This window comes from Desmodus rotundus, chromosome 6, assembly GCF_022682495.2.
Source record: "Desmodus rotundus isolate HL8 chromosome 6, HLdesRot8A.1, whole genome shotgun sequence".
Classification (NCBI taxonomy): domain Eukaryota; kingdom Metazoa; phylum Chordata; class Mammalia; order Chiroptera; family Phyllostomidae; genus Desmodus; species Desmodus rotundus.
The window spans coordinates 46,845,166-46,865,559 of NC_071392.1; the positions used below are offsets into that span (position 1 = coordinate 46,845,166).

The following is a 20,394-nucleotide window of genomic DNA, read 5'->3' on the forward strand; positions in this document are numbered from 1 at the left end:
GCACATCATAATTACATTACCTAAGCTTAAAGATAAGGAGAGAATCTTAGAAGCAGCAAGAGAAAAGGACCCAGTTACCTACAAAGGAGTTCCCATAAGACTGTCAGCTGATTTCTCCAAAGAGACCTTACAGGCAAGAAGGGACTGGCAAGAAGTATTCCAAGTCATGAAAGGCAAGGGCCTACATCTAAGATTACTGTATCCAGCAAAGGTATCATTTAGAATGGAAGGGCAGATAAAGTGCTTCTCAGATAAGGTCAAGTTAAAGGAGTTCATCATCACCAAGCCCTTGTTATATGAAATGTTAAAGGGACTTATCTAAGAAAAAGAAAATAAAAAACACGAACAGTAAAAATGACAGCAAACTCACAGTTATTAACAACCACACCTAAAACAAAAACAACAGCAAACTAAGCAAACAACTAGAACAGGAACAGAACCATAGAAACGGAGATCACATGTGGGTTATCAATGTGGGAGGGGGAAGGGAGGGGAAAGGTACAGAGAATAAATAGCATAAATGATAGGTGGAAAATAGACAGGGGGAGGGTAAGAATAGTGTAGGAAATGTAGAAGCCAAAGAACTTGTAAGTATAACCCAAGGACATGAACTATAGGGGGGGAATGTGGGAGGGAGGGGGTGGGCAGGATGGGGGGGAATGGGACAACTGTAATAGCATAATCAATAAATATATTTTTTAAAAAGTGCACATTATACACGGCAAAATATGGTATTTAACTGTTACTCTGTACACAGATTTTTAGTTTAAGAGAATAACTGAAATGGTGTTTTTGGAATTTGTAATAAAGAGGTTTGGCTGTTGACCTTTCCCCGCCCCCCAATGTTACTGGGTTGGCCAAAAAGTTCATTTGGTTTTAAAATAAAAATAAAAGACACATTTTTCATTTTCACCAATAATTTTATTAAACAGCATATTCACCGTTTTGTTCCACAGCCTTCTGTCATCTTTTAGGCAACTTCATAATTCCATCTTCCCAAAATTTTTTATCTTTTGGAGCAAAGAACTGTTTAAGGTGCCTTTTGCAGTCTTCCAGGGAATTGAAATTTTTTCCATTAAGGGAATTTTATACAGACCAAAATAAATGGAAATCTGAAGATGCAATGTCTGCTGAATACAGTGAATGAATCAGAACTTCCCAGCCAAGCTGTTACAGTTTTTGCCTGGTCATCAAAGAAACATGTGATCTTGTGTTATCCTGATGGAAGATTACATGTTTTTTGTTGGCTAATTCCAGATGTTTTTTGTTGAGTGCTGCTTTCAGTTGGTCTAATTGGGAGCAGTACTTGTTGGAACTAATTGTTTGGTTTTCTGGAAGGAGCTCATAAAGGAGCCTTTCCAGTCCCACCATATACACATCACCACCTTCTTTGGATGAAGACCAGCCTTTGGTCTGTGTGGTTGGTGGTGGTTCATTTCGCTTGCCCCTGGATCTCTTTTGTTCCATGTTATTGTAGATAAAGTATGCACTTTCCATCGTCCATCACAATTTGTTTTAAAAAACAACTTTTTGTTATGTTTAAGTAGAGAATCACATGTGGAAATATGGTCAAGGAGGTTTTTTTACTTATGTGGAACCCAAACATTGAAGGAATTAACATAACCAAGCTGGTGCAGATGATTTTCAATGCTTGATTTGGATATTTTGAGTATGTTGGTTGTCTCCTGTGTGGTATAACATTGATTGCTCTCAATTAATGCCTTGAATGATTGCCGTCAACTTCAACTGGTCTGTCCGACTGTGGAGCATCTTCCAGCAAGAAATCTCCAGCATGAAACTTGGCAAACCACTTTGGACACATTTGATCAGTCACAGCACCTTCTCCATACACTGCACAAATCTTGTTTTTGCATTTCAGTTGTGTTTTTACCTTTCTTGAAATAATAAAGTATAATATGCCAACATTGCTGCTTATTTTCTTCCATCTTCAATATTAAAATGGCTACACAAGAATTCATTGATCTTGATAAGTTTTTTTTTTTTTTAATGCATGCTGACATGACAGCTGTCACAATACAATCTAACAAAATTGTTTTGAATGAAGTTAAAGACAACTAAGGGCTACTAGAGCCATCTTATGGAAAAACCTGATCGAACTGTTTGGCCAGCCTAATATTTTGTATTAGTTTCTCGTGTACAGAATAGTGGTTTGGCTGTGTGTAATAAAGAGGTTTGTCTGTTGCCCTGGCTGGGTGGCTCAGTTAGTTAGAGTGTCATCTCCTACACCAAAAGATTGTGGGTTCAATTCCAAGTTAGGACAGATACCAAGGTTCAGGTCGGTCCCAGGTCAGGGTGCATACAGGAGGCAACCCACTGATGTTTTTTCTCTTCCTCTCCCTGCCCCCCTGGACTCCCATCCTCGTTCTGTAACATCAATAAACATTGTCTGGAATAGTTCAGGACTTCTCAATAGTTTACTTGAATTTTATAAATACAATAAATGAGAATTGTTCTCCAATACTTATCTTTTAGTGACTAGATATGTATGTAATTCTCAGAAATTTTATCTGGTTATCATAGAAAACTGTTAAGTACCATACACAATCCTTAAACCAATTTGGATATACTGTGTTCTATAATTATTCCTATTTACAAATGAGGAACTAGGGCTTCAAAACAATAAGTAACCATTATTGATAAATGACATATTTTGAAAGCTGAATGGTTGCTACTTTGGTACTGAATTTTAAGTAGTTACAGTTGGGTGGAGTTTTACTAATGATGATAGTGAAACAAACTTTTTAATTAAAAAGATTTTTTTAAAGATTGTGTTTATTTATTTTTAGAGAGAGGGGAAGGGAAGGAGAGAGGGAGAGAAACATCAATTTGTGGTTGCCTCTTGCACACCCCTTACTGGGGACCTGACCGGCAACCCAGGCATGTGCTCTGACTGGGAATCAAACTGGGACCCTTTGGTTCTCAGCCCATGCTCAGTCCAGTGAGCTACACCAGCCAGGGTGAAACTGCGAAACTCATAGGACAAGAGAATGTGCTTTTTGAACATTTATATATAGGTTTTAATTTTTCTTATTGAATTTATTGGGGTAGCACTGGTTAACAAATTTGTACAGGTTTCAGGTGCTCAGTTCTATAACACATCATCTACACACTGTATTGTGTGTTTACCACCCAAAGTCATGTCTCTGTCCGTGGCCATTTATCCCCACTATGCCTTCTTCTGCCTCCCCTCACAACTAAGGTCCACTAACAGTAACCCTGACTATGAAAAGACAGTTTTTTTAGAGATTTTATTTGCTAAGAAAGTATAGTGTAAGTTGAATTGGTGAAATTCTTTGTCTCTAGGGGCCAAATGGCTATTTAAGGGAGCCTCAAGTTAATATTTAAATGGTTAGGTAGATGGTCTTTGCTTCACAAAAAGTTCTGTTTAGAAGTAAGTGAATATACTTAAGCATACATTAGTAATCTCAAATTTGGAGCATGGTTCCCTTAATTTATGGATTGTTTTCAGTTCACTAGTGAGGTATGTGTTCCTGACAATATAGGGAATTTGAAGATCTGTATCTTTCTATTATGTGATTAGCACTACCCTGAAATATTTTAAACATATTTTAGACTTTAAACCAGTGCATCTCTGCTTTTGTAGTGTTTTAATGCATTGTTGTCGAACGTATTTAAGTTTATAAGTAGATCAGGTTTGGAAGAGGAACAAGGTGAGTTTTGATTATGTTTTTTCGTTTAGTGTGCCAGATGTTCTAGAGTGAAGCATTTATGTATTTATTTAATTTCTCCTCTTTTTGAGAAAGGCAGTTGTCATTTTTTAACCCATAATTGTAAATTCTAGATTATTTATTTTACCAGTCATCTGGCAAATTTTAATTTCAAGCACACTAATGTGTTACTCTGGAATCAGACTGCCAGGGGTCAAGTCCTGATTCTACTATTTATTAGCTGTGGAACTTTGGACATGTTTAACCTCTCTGCCTTATGTGTAAAATGGGGGTAATAAACATACAACATAGGTTCTTTGTAAGAATTAAGCATTGTAAGTACTGAGTGTTAGAACTGTTATAACCCCAGTTGAGAAGGTTTTGAGTATCAATCAGGTAAGTGCTCATAGAGCACTGTCTGATACTAATATTAATACTAATACTAATACCCAATTGGAGTTCATAAATCATTTTGTTGTCAATCTTTTTTAGCTTTTAGAGTCTGATATTTATTCCTTTGTTTTGATTATCAGGAATAATTCTGTTAATGTACTTTGACTGAGATTTAACTGTAAGATTATCAACCTAACTAACTCCATTTAAGTTGAAGCCCAGAATAGTGAGGTGACTTTCCCAAAGTTTCATAGATAGTAACTTGGTAATAGATCCCGAGCAACAAGTATTCTTTTTATTATACCTTAGCTACTATAAATAAAAAAAATATTTTTAAAGATTTTTATTTACTTTTTTAGAGAGAGGAGAAGAGAGGGAGGGAAACATTGATGTGCAAGAGATACATCGATTGGTTGCCTCTTGCAATCCCCCAACTGGGTACCTGACTGGCAACCCAGGCATGTGCCCTGACTGAGAATTGAACCAGTGACCTTTTGGTTCGTAAGCCGACACTCAATCCAGTGAGCCACACCAGCTAGAGCTAAATAAAAAGTCTTAAATGAATAATGAGGGCAGTTTAGTACCTGATTTAAAATGAAGTCTCTGGTTTGTGATTCCTTACAAATTCTTTTAAGTTTCTTTATTTCTATTAGTAGTTCAGCCCAAAATTAACCCGTTTATTCTCTTAGTGATACATGTCCACATACAAACATTGACTTAATTTTAAATATTTTTTGAGCTCTGTGTAAGGTGCTTATCAAGGACAGATAGTAATAACTGACCCTTTACTCAAAGAGATTATTTTAGATTGGGCATTTTTATTTATAATTGTGGAAGATAAAAGTTCTCATTTCCATCCTGTCTGCCTTTGGGTATCATATTCATCTTTTCAGTGAGTTTTTTTTTTTTTCCTGAGCTTTTTAACATGGCCTTAAAAGCAGCTTTAGTCTTTCAGTTTTTCTGATACTGTTTTTTTTTTAATCCTCACCTGAGGATATGTTTATTGATTTTTTTTTTTGAGAGAGAGCGTGATAGAGATATTGATATGAGAAACAATCATCTGTTGCCTCCAGTACACACCCCTACTGGGGATAGAACCCACAGCCTAGGTATGTGCCCTGACTGGGAATTGAACTTGCAACCTTTTGGTGTATGGCACGACGCTCCAACCAACTGAGCCACCCTGGTGTTTTCTAGTTTAATGGCTTTCCTTGCCTTTAACTTGTTTTTCCTAATTTAGGGTTTTGTTTTGGCATCATTGCCAATGCTTTGCTAAATCTGTTTTTAATATTGTATTTTCCAGTTTGTTTTTAGTTTGATTTGGTTTCTAGCTTTAATTGTTGCCTTTACTTGTGTTTACATTTATATGTATAAAAAGTAAGGAATATATTTATCTTTTTAAGAATTAGCTTCTGTCTTTGTGTGAGTCCCTTTGGCTTTAGGGGCCATGTTAGACAAAAATACCTATAATTTTATGCCATTTAAAAACAGCTCAATACTCCTATGTTCACTTGGTTTCTAGGTCTATTCTGGATAGCAGGTTTTGTGAAGACATTTATTCTTTCTTGGACCTCAGATTTACCAGACATCTCATGGTATTTCCTTTTATATTATTTTTTAATGGCTGCCATTTATTCTCAATGTATTTTGTATATATTTTACTTGCCAGTTGGATAACCAGGGTTTGGTTTGGTTTGGTTTTTGAATCACATATAAGATGGGAAAGCTTTGCGCTAATTGTTTGGATTTGTTTGAATTGTTTTTCCTCTAGTTGTACCTGTGTTATAATATAAGCTCACATCTTTTCTGCTTACTACATTGGTTTTCTCTTTTTTTTTCTTTTTATTTTTTTTAAGGCACAATGATTTAACTCTAATGAATTTATGATTTTATTAAGTATCAACTAGGGTTTTAAACAGTGAGATTTCTGGCTATAGAGTTTTTTGGTATTAATGAGTATACTAAAATTATTTGCCAATTTATGGTCTCAAGAGACATGACCTCTTGTCTTCTGATCTTCTTGTGAGTTCTTCCCTATTGAATCAGACTCAGAGTCTATGATTCTGTTTCACATACGGTGATGTGTCTGTATCCTGAGGATGACCTTCTGTGTTTTTTAGAGATGTTTTTCTGGGGAGGTGTCATATAGTTGTTTTTATAGCACTCAATTTTATAGGTTGATAACTCATTGATAAATGAGGCCAGCACTACAATTTTATTCTGGAGCTCTAATTCATTCACCAGTCCTTTGTGGAGTGCCTGTTATGTCCCAGGCACTATGTGGGGTTTGAGAGACAGGCAGCAATCACAAATATAAGCCATTGTCTGAAATAGGCTTATGGCAAACCCTTCACTGTTATTTAAAAACAACTTAATTGTAGTGTTTATTGAGGATTGTATATTTATTCAATATATACAAATAGGGTGTGCTGCTAAGTACCTACTTAAAAAGATTCTTTTAGGTTGGAAATATTACTCAGTTACCTAAAAGAATGCATAATGATTTGATTTCTGCTTTCCTGTTTCTGCCTGTTTCTAAAAAAAAAACACTAAATATTTAAGAATTTATACCTAAAATATAAGATTCCCAATAAATTTAACATAAAGATAGCTGAGTGAAAAATATCTACCAACTAGAAGCTACCAAAAGGAAGAAAAATATTTAAAAAAATTGTAATTGTTACCTGTTGTGAGGTCTGAGCCTTGAGCATTTTAGCGAGGTACAGAATTATTTAATATTTGAGTAGAACAAACTTACAGTTTCATATATTGCTTGCATTTCGTCATTTAGAAATTTTATAACTTTGTGTAGGTTAATAAATACGACTTTTATGAAGTAATTAATATGGTGACAAGTGCAGAAAAGAATGTAGGACAACTTTTTCTTTTTCTCCTTCTGCTTTGTTTTTAGAGGACGATTTTAATTTGATGGAACAAGCCATAAAAACACGGCATGTAGAGAATCATAATTACTTTATTTTCAAAACTATTAGAAGATTCTCTTTAAATGAGAACTAGAGAGTTTTTCTATCCACATTTGTGTGTGTGTGTGTGTGTGTGTGTGTGTGATGATATAAGAGTAACTCTTCTTATGTGGCTACTATTTACTGATTGCTAAATATGTGTAATGCCACGTATGAAGTGTTTTGCATTCATTATTTTCTTTTCTTCACAGAAACACTAAGAGGAAAAATCCCCATTTTATAAATTAGGAACCTGATGCCTAAAGAGGTTCAGTGGTTATGTTTTAAACTTTTAGGTGCAATTGCCTATTATTGTATATTTTTATAATAATAACTTGTAACCTAGTAGCTCTCCCTGAGTCATATATGGTTTAAAAGTAAAGACTAGTATTCTTGGGGAAGTCAAACCATAATTACCACCTTATTTTCCTATTTTGGTATTTTCCCTCATAAGGTATGGGCTCACAGTCTGTATCATCTTTCAAATAGGAATTAACCTGAGTAGGATTAGGTTACTCTCAAGTTTACTTGTAAAAATTAAAGATAAATATAAGAATTACTGTTTAAAGAAATTGCTTTTCACTATTTCACGTATAACATGACAGGGAAAGTTCCGACTGTTGCTCTTTTCATGTTTATAGGATTATTATATTTGTTTTGGTCCTGAGTTGTACTATATCATGGCTGAAAAGATTCTGAGTAGATATTTCACAAACAGTACATATAGCAAGTGTTATACAGTGAATTTAGATTTTAAAAATTGATATTGAAGTTGAATATATTTTTGTCATTATGGTAAATTTGTTTTACAAAACATTTCAAGCTTGTAAGTTTTCTCTACTAATCGTCTGTAATAAAGACATAGAGAACCCCCTCAATGTACATATTTTTCTGTAGTATGGAAAATAATCAACCACTATAAAACATTTGATTTTATTACAAATAAAATAGCTTTCTTTTTCTATATACATAAACAACAGCGTGGAATTGGTTCAAATCCTGGTTTTGTCTCTTAAACTGTGCAACCTTGGTTAAGTTATTTAACCTATCTTGCTGTTGGGCTCCTCAGTGGCAAAATGGAGATCCGTATCTCAGAGTTGTGGGGATTAAATAGGTCATCCATGTAAAAGCTTAGTATGGTGCTTAGTCCATAGTAAGTAATCAATATTTGTTTATTTTTAGATCACACTGAACCAAGAAGACTTATTTTTGGATACTAATGCTATAAGAAATTACATTTATTTTTAAAAATGAATAATACAATATTTGTTCGTTCTTCACTAAGCAATATAAATAGTGATCCTCCTTTTAGCATCCTAAATTTGCTTCCTAAGGAAGATTATGAATCATTTTTTTGACCACAGTCACATAATGTTATTCTAGAAAAATAAAATAGAGATTTCCTGAGCATATTCTAATGTATATCAATATTTTAATAAAGAATGCTTTCCTTATGTTTTTTACTTACTATTAATGTTATAATGTGACTGTTGCTGGGAATAGGAAGATGATTTTTTAAAACTTTTTGTTCCCTTTTCTTTTAAACAGGGTTTGTGGATGCACTTAGATGTTTGCAATGAGCACTGTGGCTGGCATGCCCCAGTGTTTTGGATACCAATGCATAGGACTCCATAGTAATCGAATTTATCAGAGGCGAACGTCATGAGCATAGTGATCCCATTGGGGGTCGATACAGCAGAAACGTCATACTTGGAAATGGCTGCAGGCTCAGAGTAAGTATTCTAAGGTATTTTTGAATAAGGAAAGACAAAATATTTCATACAGTTATTTTAGCACAACGAAGCAGTGCTTGGTTTGCATTTATATTTTTCTCATTTTAGACTCTTGGCTAAAATCAGATACCAGAAGATTAACGGCAAAAATCCCTTTAACTAAAATTACTTCTTACAAATAACTTTTGAGTCAAAATGATATATCTTTTTCTTAGTCTTTTTTAAAAAAATTTATTGATTTTCAGAAAGAGAGAGAAACATCAGTTTGTTGTTCCACTTACTTATGCATTCATTGTTTGATTCTTGTATTTGCCCTGACTGGGGACTGAACTCAGAACCTTGGTGTATTGGGACAGTGCTATAACCAACAGAGTTGAAAAGCAAAATTGCAGCCATTTATTTCTTTTTTATTTTTATTTTTGTTTTTCATCCTTGACCAAGGATATGTTTATTGATTTTAGAGGGGGAGGAATGGATTCAGAGAGAGAGAGAGAGAGAATGAATTGCATCCCATATGCACCCCAACTGGGGATCTAACCTGCAACCTAAGTATGTGCTCTGACTGGCAATCAAACCCACAGCCTTCTGGTGTATGGGATGACGCTCCCACCAGCTGAGCCATCTAGCCAGGGCTCAAGCCATTTCTAAATAAGAAAAAGGGGATGTTTTCTGCTGGATGATTATTTTGATATTTTTTGCTTTTATGGGAGCCATTTCTAGTGGATTCAGTGAAAGGTTCTTACTTCGCTTCTAGGCTATTTGGTCTAGGAAATTGTGTGGATAGATTTTGTTTTGTCTTGGTTTTGAATGGCCAGCCACTTTGACACTAAGTTATTGACATGAAGATTGATTATTTGTTTTGGGGAATTGTAAGGGATTCAAATGATAGTGTTAGAAGTTGAAGGATGGAAAGATGGATATGTTTGTTCTCTGATTCAGAATATAGTTGCTTAATGGGACTCTTATTGACCAAAAAGTTAACTTAATGGAATTTAAGTTTTGGGTTTTTTGTTTGTTTGTTTGTTTGTTTTTATTGTTATTCAATTACAGTTGTATGCCTTTTCTCCCCATCCCTCCACCCCACCCCAGCTGAACCCACCTCCCTCCTCCCTCTCCACCCTCCCCCTTGGTTTTGTCCATGTGTCCTTTATAGTAGTTCCTGTAGGAATTTAAGTTTTTTAAAAAAGGAAATTTATTTTAGGGTTGCTAGAACTGGTACATGGAAAGGATGAAAATTCTTGTTCTGTTGCTGGTGTTTCCAGTGGCATAAAAGTATTTTTACCACTGCTGCTTATGCCAGCAGGAAGACAGAGATGCTCTCTAATTTTCTTAAAATGTAGTATACAGTTTATTTAACTGTATTGTAATGTAATTTTTAAGAGCCATTAATGTTTTTTTGTACTGTGTATGAGTTATTTTTATTGTAAAATAATATATTTCCAGAGGAGACACTCTCATGACAGTTGATTGCTGTCCAAATAGGGCCACTACTAAGAATTCAAAGAACCTGGAAGCAGGGCTTGAGAGGCAAGGGGTTCCAAGTCTGAAGTACTAGTCTTAATGTAAAGCATCTTATAGATACAAATCCATATCTAATAATAGTTACAGGCATTTATTGGTAATAATCAAAGATTCTTTGCGTCTCCGACAGTATTTTTTTAAATTAGCCTTTTAAGCACTTAATACAAGATGTAATTCATGAAATGTTATTTGTATACTAGATAGGAATTTGTCTAGTATACCATGTGAGATACACCTATGCCATGTTTGAATGTCTGATACGGCTATTATAAGCAATTCATAATGAAATTAAATTATGAAAACCACATAATTATACAGTTAAAAGAAAATGAGTAGTACACAGAGAACAGTGTAGGGAATAGTTTCTTGCCTATTTTCTTTATTAAATACATTTACAAAGTATTAATGGAATGTAAGTATGATTTATATTATGGAGCCAAATCTTTTCTGATGTAAATATGGTCATTTTTATTACAGAAAAATTATTGTTTGTAGGTAATTACAGAATGACTATCTTTGAAAAAGTATTGTGTTTTAGGAAATTTTACATACAGGTATGTCATTCTACATACAGGTATATGCCATTTGGGCATGTTTCCCCCCACTGAGTGGACACAAAGTGTAGCTGGTGCCAATTTTTACTCTGGGACAACCATCAGACTTTTTTGTTGTTGTTTCATTTTTGAGTTTTTAAATTCTCTTTTTAAATATAAAGGCTGGGAGTTTGAAAAAAACCTTGAATCCTGGAAGCTTGAAAAAAACCATATATCACATTTTTTCCCCTTTTGACAGAAACATAAAGCTTTTGGGGCTGTTTCAGAAAAGGTTTTTATTTATTTATTTATTTATTTATTTATTTATTTATTTATTTATAATTCTCACCCAAGGATTAGAGAGAAAGGAAGGCATGGGGAGAGAGAAACATTGATCAGTTGCCTCCAGTACATACCCCAACCAGGGATGGAACCTGCAACCTACGTATGTGTCCTAACTGGGAATTGAACCTGCCACCTTTTGGTGTACAGGATGATGCTCTAATCCACTGAACCACCTGGTCAGGGTTGTTTTTATAAGAACTTTTGATATAATTAACATGTTGCCTTCTTTCAATTTCAAATACACAATCAAAAGGTAACTATAGTTGTGTAAGATGCAGACTGCTAGAGGATGGGGTGCATGGGACTTCCATGTACATCTCTTTGTAAACCTCCTTTGAAGCTACATAATTATTTCAAAATAAAATATTTTTTAAAAAGAGAAAATTACTTTTTGCACTCATGACTACATACTGTTAATAATTATATGTTTGTTAGTTGTTTTTTTTTTTAATCCTTGCCCAAGGATACATTTATTGATTTTTTTAGAGAGAGGGACAGACAGAGACAGAGAGACACTGATGTGAGAGAGAAATTGGACCCATATACTCCCCAACTGGGGACCAAATCCACAATCTAGGTATGTCCCCTGACTGGGAATTGAACCCGTGACTTTCTGTGCACGGGATGATGCTCCAACCAACCAAGCCACTCTGGCCAGGGCTATGTTAGTTACTTTAAAACAAAACAAAAAACATTGTACTGCTAAAATACAGTGTATCACTAATAAGTTACACTAATTTAAGATTTAGGAGGTACTTAGTTATTTTTTTAAAGATTTTATTTATTTACTTTTAGAGGGAGGGGAAGGGAAGGAGAAAGAGAGGGAGAGAAACATCAGTGTGTGGTTGCCTCTCGCGCCTCCCCCTCCCCCTGGCACCTGGCCTGCAACCCAGGCATGCACCCTGACTGGGAATCAGAACTGACGTCCCTTTGGGTTGCAGGCCAGCACTCAATCCATTGAGCCACACCAGCCAGGGCCGGGTACTTATTTATTGAATGAATTAGTATTGGACCAAATTTATACTCTCTTCTAAGGCTACAAAAGAGAATTTTTTTTGGATCACTGAGATTCCATCTAGTCTATCTGTAGCATCTTAGAGATGGGAAATTGAAGGTCTAGTTCAGGATCAGTGAAGAATGGATTTGTTAAATTGTTTCAGTATTTCCATATTGAGTAACATTTGCTCTTGGATTATTGTGTCTCTAAAATATAAGTCACTATTCTCACCAAGTTCAATTAATTCTTTGTTACATATATGTTTTCCTCTCATCAGTAAGTTTTGAAAATGTTGGGTTTGTTTTGCCTTTCCTTTAGAGTTAAGGAGCTTGGATTTTACTCCTTTTTCTTCATTACCTTGCCAATAATTGACTCTTCCTGAATATTTGGACTAAAAAAAAAAGTTTTAAAATACTTTAGGGATAACTGATTAGTGAATATTATTAACAGGCTATGACTTAGAGATACCTGCTTTAATAAGAAGATTAAAATTTCGTTTTACTAGCCTAAGCTTTTTCTTAAGCAATTATAAATATTTTCATAGTCAAGTTTAACTGATGTTTTATTTATAAATAACTTTTTACTATATATAGGTTTAATAAATCAAAACCTAGTTGTTGGTGAATAGAAATGGAGAAGCCAGTGGCTATAGTGGAGACTCTAACACACCCTAAAAAACTGCATATTAGCCACTCTTAGATCTCAGCAGGAAGCTTTTATCTGTATTTTGTTTGTCCTGAGATTTGAAAAATACCAGAACAACATACAGGGTAACGTAATGACTGACTGGTTTTCTCACTAGTGTTTGGTGTAATCCTTGGTACAGTTGAAAATGTGAATGGGTAAGGATGTATTTAAAAGGAAAACTAAACTGAGTACAGATATTTTTTAAAACTTGATAAGCAAACTGATAACAACTAGAATACCTTTCTTACCAGGAAGCTATATCTGTCAAGTTTTTAAATTAACTGCATGTCCATAAATGAGGCTAATACTAGAAGTAGACTTCTTCCTCCTAGCATACTTTCATAGGATAATGCCAACAATCCAAGAAATAGCACATTTTGGATCATCATTTATAAGCATCAAGTTTGTGGAGAGTGGTATTCTAGAGGTTCAGGTTACAAAGGTGAAGTGTAAGCTTTTATCCTCACTCTTAAGGAAATTATGATTAGATGGAAAGTCAGAACTTCAGATCAGAACTGTCTAATAGAAATATAATGTGAGATGATTTATGTATACTTTAAAATTTTTTAGTAGCTGTATTAAAAAGGGTTTTAAAAGGTGAAAATAATTTTGTTAAATCTTTTATTTAACTGAATATATCCAGAATATTATCATTTTTACATCTAATCTGTATAAAAATACTAATGAAATATTGTGTTTTATTTTTCACACTAAGTGTTTAAAATCTGGTATGTATTTTAAACTTCCAGCATGTTTCATTTTTAACTGGCCACATTTCAAGTGCTCAGTAGCATCTATGTGTAGTGGCTTACTGTACTGCATGGAGAACCTGTAGGCTGAGGAATAAATGGGTAGGACTCAGAGGAGAAAAGAACAGTGAAGCCTAGGCTAGTTCTAATAGTCGTAAAAGTGAGATTGTAACAATCTACCTCTTTCTGAACGAGAAAGATACATATAGAGCTATTATGTAGATGTTCTCAATTTATAGGTGAGGAGACTGAAGTCATGGAGCAGATAAATGGCAGAGGCAAAATTTAATGTGTTGATTTTAGGCCTTTTCTGTCACAGCTTCTTTACTAATATTACAAAGAATACTTTCTCTAACATAACTGCCTTGTTTTGATATATGGTTTTATGTAAGTAGTAGTTTCAATTTTAGAAGTAGTAAATTCAACATAATAAATGACTGTATAACAATCATATTTTCAGGCCTTTGCTCAAGATAAGGAATGTAAAAGAAAACCTAGAGTCTGTTATTGGATTAGATAGGAAAGTTAAGCCAGAGTTTAGCTGTTTATGAGAATTATATGTTTTTTGTCCTCTTCTATTCTCTTTACCTCTTCTACTTCTGTCATTTCAACCACCTGAATTCCTAAATTGATTAAATAAGCCAAAAAAGATGAGAAAACCTGGAGCTGGAAAGTGGGAAGAGATATAAATGGGAATGTTACATTTCTTCTTTCCTAGCCTTTTTAAAAAAGAAAAGCCAAATTACTTTTCCCTTTCAGAGACTGGGAGCATGATTGCAAATATTGTATTCCTTTTAATATTGTTACTACCAAATATTCCTTGGTCTCATTTGAAATCATTATAATGAGCTTTTTATATAAGGAAGTATATTTTAGGATGAGATGGACAAATTAGTAAATGTGACATGTGTAAGTTAGAGGTGAACTATTTTGGAGGGCGGGCTCCTAGTACTGTGCCTGGCAGTGTAGCAAATGCTTATTTTGTTGACTGAGAGTATTAAAGTGAGAGATCTGAGTTTTCAGTTATGTCTGCCACTGACATAGTAGTGAGCCCTTTAAGAAGCCACTCAATTATTGTGAACTTTGGTATCTTTATTTGAAAAAGAGAACTTGAATTGAAGTATTAATGTGACTCTTTCTGACTCCAAATTTCTGAGATTCATTTCATTTTCACTACCTGTATTCTGCTGTAGTATTTAATAGTAATTTCAGTGTCACTAGAGCCACCTGCTGACAGAATTTATTAAATTGTTGAAGTGGTTGGGTGCTTTTAGCCTGAATTTATATAACTGAAGATACTAAAATATTTTGTGTATAATAAAATGTTTCTAGTAGCTTCTTATTTGTTTAGTTTTCACTAACACTTAACATTTGTGTTTATGATTCTTTACACGTAATCCACTATCAAGAAACTAATACTTCCTGATGCTCTTAATGTAGTGACTTGCTTATCCTAATTAGAAAGCACTTTCACTTAAATGTGGTTTTATTTTAAATATTCAAAAGTTTTTTTTAAACTAATGTCCTAGCATTGTTTAGAACTATTCTTAGAATTATGCTGAATTTCTCATTTGTTTCATACTAATTTTCTTCCACTTGTGATAGTGAATACAGAGCTCAGTATGCCCATACAACTGTCTATAACAGTGTATTAAGACCTCTTAATTTTCCCAGCAAAAAGTCAGGCAGGTGGTATTCCCATTTTACAAAAGAAATGCAGCTCAAGAAGATAACATATTTACCTAAGATTACATAATTAATAAAAAGTAGAGGTAGCTTTGAACCCAGGGTTGCTTAACTCTAGATCCTTAGTGCCACATAAGTCAGAAGAGCCAGGTTTTTTTAAAGATGAGTTAAATGAAGTGCAATATCCCATGTGATAAACTGAGGACAATTGTTAAATGAAACCTGGTCTCCTTTTAAAAAAACTTGTATGCTTGTAATGTATGTAATTAAGATGTCTTTGAAAAATAATAGGTTTATAACAGGGATGAAAGAAATAGAAAGTTTTTATCACAGATCTGAAGAACCATGTGAAGAGTTCTTCAGATGGAGATTTTTTACACCCATTACTATTGGGAGTCAATTTATCCATGTGCTATTATGATACCCAAATGTGTGTTATTGAATATTTTAACATTAAAAGTAAAATTAGAACTTTCACCTAAAACACTGGTATAAAGTTCTCATTGAAATCAAGCTATCTTTTGAAGGTTTATACTGGGAAGAGATTAAATTTTTGATGAGGAAGAAGGAAATCATAAAAGTTCAATTTCTGAGGAATCAGCTTATTATTCTATAAACTCTTTCCTCTCTAAATTCCTTTCTTAATTTAAGGATTAGCACTTTTTTGGGTTTTTTTAGATCTTAAGTTCAGTTCACTTAACGTACATAAATGTCTGCACTAACAATGTATAGTAAGGCTTGGATGATAATTTCTGATGGCTTTTTAAAGAGTAAGGATATTTTTATATAAAAAATAAAATTTAAAATTTGTAAAGTGGTTCCAGAAAAATGTGGCAACATAGGTAGATTACTGTACAAAAATGGTAATTGCTCTGTTTTGTAAGTTTTTGACAATAATTTAAAACTAAAACACATTTTAAAATAGCCTATTTTGTTTTTAATAATGGAAATATTATGTAAAGACATAATTTTAATGACCAAGAATGTTCTCCATATTTGTAAAGTTTGTAAAGTAATGAAAATTAAAGTGGCATATATTCATGATAACCTGAACTTAAAGGCTTTGTGTAACTTCTAATAAAGCAACACATACTACCATTTTGTAATACAAAAATGAGATAAAGCTATTTACCTTATTAAGTCACTAATCCATGGGCATAAGTAGTAAATTTCGCAGGTATAGTGGGGACAATTGCAGTTTGGTGGGAAAAGTACTAGAACAACTTAAAAGAGATCTGGGCTTTAGTATTTTCTTTGCTATTATAACACCATGTGACTTAGAATTGAGTTCATTTAACAAATGTGGAAACTGAGACCCAGAGGATTTATATGGCATGTCCCAAGTATACACAGTGAGTTAATGACAGAGTTAGAGCTTGAATCTAGAGTGTGTAACACTTAGATCTGTCATCTTGTCTCTTCCAAACTGGAAGTTGGACAATATGATCTTTAAAATACTTTCAAGGACACTGCCTGAACATCACTTTGGAGCAGCATAGATTCTGTTTTCCTGAACAGTTCCTGTCCTGCTGCACTCTGTCCCACACCAAGCAGAACATCAGCTGACTCTCCACCCCTAGCTTCATGACATCATTGTCTAGGGGTCTAGGAACTGCTACCCACACTATACCTATCTAGACTCAGCAGGAACAGATCTACCACCACCAGTTCTAAGCTAGAACAAATCTACTTCCAGTCTGAGAAAGGGATATGATACCCTGACGCTCCCTTAGGGCCAGATACAGACCAGCCCTATCACATCTTTGTTCTACCTGCTTTACTTACCAAATCTTAGCAACAGCATTTTATATTCTCCAGGCCCCCAACATCACCTTAGGGGTCTAGGTAAGGCTTGGGAGTGACTAATTTAGATTAAATCTTGACTTTCTGTCAGTATTATCTGTGCCTCTCATTCCTGTAATTCCTTGAACACTGTCTAAATTGTAGGGCCATTCAGATGCTTGAATTCTTTAATTGTTCTCCCTTTTATTCTTCCTCCTGCTTTTACAATCTGGCTTTTACAGTACTTTTAGCATGCTGTTAGCTATTAGCATTGAAGCTAATGCATAGTTTTCAGGGCTTATATTGCTTGTTCTCTTAGTAGGATTTGTTACTATTAATTCTCTGTAGTTTTGACTTTGATGGTTTTTCTTTTAATTATAGTAAAATGCACATAACATAAAATTTACCGTTTTAACTATTTTTAAGAATACAGTGGCATTAAGTACATTAGTGTTTTGTAGCCATCACTACTGTATCCAAACTTTCATAATCCCAGACAGAAACTTTGTACTAATTAAACAGCCTCTTATTTTCTCCAGGTACCAGTGCCTGGTAACCTCTATTTTTATTGTCTGTTTCTATTTGCCTATTCTAGATACCTTATGTAAATGGAGTCATAAAATGTTTGCTCTTTTGTTTCTGGCTTATTTCACTTAGCATAATATTTTCTAGGTTCATCCATGTTGTAGCATGTATCAGAATTCCATTGCTTTTTATGGCTGAATAATATTCCATTTGCCTTCTATGATTCATTGTCTACATAAAAGTTAATGTGATGTACCACATTTTGTTTATCTGTTCATCTGTTGAGGGACACTTGAGATATTTTCACCTTTTGGCTATTGTAAGTAATGCTGCCGTAGATATTGGTATACAAGTATCTGTTTGAGTTCTTGATTTCAGTTCTTATGGGTATATAATTTAGGAGTAGAATTGCTGGGTCATAGGGTAATTCTGTTTAACATTTTGAGAAGTCACCAGACTGTTTTCTATCTGGTTTTTATTCTTCAATCTCCTTTTTAAATGTTTCGTCTCCTGCTTCTTAAATATTTATGTTTTCTAGACATCTGTACTTAGTTTATTTTGTAAACTGTCCTGGAGATTTCATCCACTTCTATAGCTTTCACCGTTTCCAACGTGCTCGTGATTTCCAAATTATCCTTAACCTAATTCTGTCTCATGTGCTCCACCCATGCAGCCCTCTGCATTGCTAGACCTCTTAATTTAGATATGACTATAAAGTGCATGTTTGTTGTAGAAAATACTGTTTTACCTTCTAGATTGTTCGGAATTTAAAATTAAATTTAGAGCTATGGTCAACAAACGTTTTCTGTGAAAGGCCAGAGAGCAAAGGAGGCTAAAGTAGGTTTACAGTTGTGAGTATAGGAAACACAGTTTATTCTTGTAATATTATTTACTAATTACTGAATTATTTTCCATATGAACAACTGTAAACCTACTTTTCCCCACCTTGAATTTTACAGTTTCAGAATTACCAAATACATGTAAAGGGCTATTGAACAAAATGTCCCTTGTATGTAAGACAAATATTACACAATTGGTGTGATTTCAATGAGTTGAATGCTACAGTTCTTTAAAGTAGCAGTTTAGTTAGTACCTATTTCAGGAAGCTGGGTAACATACTAGAAGGCAGTAGGAAACCAGCAAAATTAAAACAGCGACTAAAAAGGAGACAGATTGAAATTTATTACATATATTATCTGAGTGACTGTGTACCGACCACAGTAGAATAGATTAGGAAAGAATGTAGAAGCAGGAGGGATATAAAGTTCTCCAAAATAAGAATTTTAACAAGTGGTGGTATTTTTACAAGTCATTGTATTTTGACTAGGATATTTTATTTTATTTTTTAATTTAATCTTTATTGTATTTTTTCCCATTACCATTTAGTCCCCTTATTCTCCTCCCCCCCCAGCATTCACCAAACTGTTGACTGTCCATGAGTCCTTTTTCCTTTTTGCTCAATTCCTCTACCCCTAACCCCACCCCCAGCTGTTATCCTGTTCTCCATGAGTCCATTCCCATTTTCCTTGTTAGTTCAGTTTGTTCATTAGATTCCACATATGAGTGAAATCATATCATATTTGTCTTTCTCTGACTGGCTTATTTCACTTAGCATAATATTCTCCAGGTGCATCCATTACTGTCACAAAGGATAGAAGTTTGTTCTTTTTTGTGTCCGAGTAGTATTCCATTGTGTAAATGTCCCACAGTTGTTTTATCCACTCATCTACTGATGAACACTTGGGCTGCTTTCATATCTTGACAATTGTAACTAACATTGCAGTGAACATAGAGGGTGCTTATGTTCTTTTGAATTAGTGTTTTGAGTTCCTTTGTATATATTCCCAGAAGTGAGATAGCTGAGTCGAAGGCAGATCCATTTGTAAAAATTTTGAGATATCTCCATACTGCTTTCCACAGTGGCTACACCAATCTGCATTCCCACTAACAATGCAAAAGTGTTCCCTTTTCTCCACATCCTTGCCAGCACTTGTTGTATGTTGATTTATGGATGATAGCCATTCTGACAGGTATGAGATGATATCTCATTGGGGTTTTAGTTTGTATTTCTTTGACGATTAATGATGTTTCATATGTCTGTTGGCCATCTGTATGTCCTCTTTGGAGGAGTGTCTATTCAGGTCCTTTGCCCATTTCTAAATTGCATTTTTTTGGTATTGAGTTTTTATAAGTTCTTCATAAATTTTGGATATTAACCCCTTATCAGATGTATCAGGGAATATGTTCTCCCATACTGTGGGTTGTCTTTTTGTTTTATTGATGATTTCCTTTGTTGTGTAAAAACTTTTTAGTTTGGTGTGGTCCCATTGGTTTATTTTTTCTTTCATTTCCCTTGCCTGGGGAGATACATTTGATAAAATGTTCCCGTGAGCAATGTCTAAGATTTTGCTGCCTCTGTTTTCTTCTATGATTTTTATGGTTTGGTGTCTAACATTTAAGTCTTTGATGCATTTTGAATTTATCCTTGTGTGTGACGTAAGAAGGTTATCTGGTTTCATTTTTCTGCATGTATTTGTCCAATTACCCAACACCATTTATTAAATAAACTATCTTTAGCCCATTGTATGTGCTTGCTTCCTCTGTCAAAGATTAATTGACTATAAAGGTGTGAGTTTATTGATGGGCTCTCTGTTCTGTTCCATTGAATTCTGTGTCTGTTTTTATGCCAGTACCGTACTATTTTGATTACTATACCTTTCTAGTATAGTTTGATACTGGGTATTGTGATTCCTCTGACCTTGTTCTTCTTTCTCAGGATCACTGTTGCTAA

General features: G+C 34.3%; 1 protein-coding gene across 4 annotated transcripts in view; it reads left to right on the top strand.

Moving 5' to 3' along the window:
* The window catches only part of KMT2E (lysine methyltransferase 2E (inactive)), an 89,914-nt gene that overhangs the window by 18,367 nt on the left and 51,153 nt on the right, over positions 1-20,394 (top strand). For 2 of the 4 annotated variants that reach the window (XM_024558675.4, XM_071221679.1), the window contains exons 2-3: positions 5,605-5,677; positions 8,594-8,778. In XM_024558675.4, coding sequence (XP_024414443.2) covers positions 8,708-8,778 — 71 coding nt within the window. In that variant the 5' untranslated portion in view covers positions 5,605-5,677; positions 8,594-8,707. The remainder of the gene's footprint in view (positions 1-5,604; positions 5,678-8,593; positions 8,779-20,394) is intronic. The other 2 variants (XM_053926865.2, XM_024558682.3) reach the window with 1 other exon arrangement.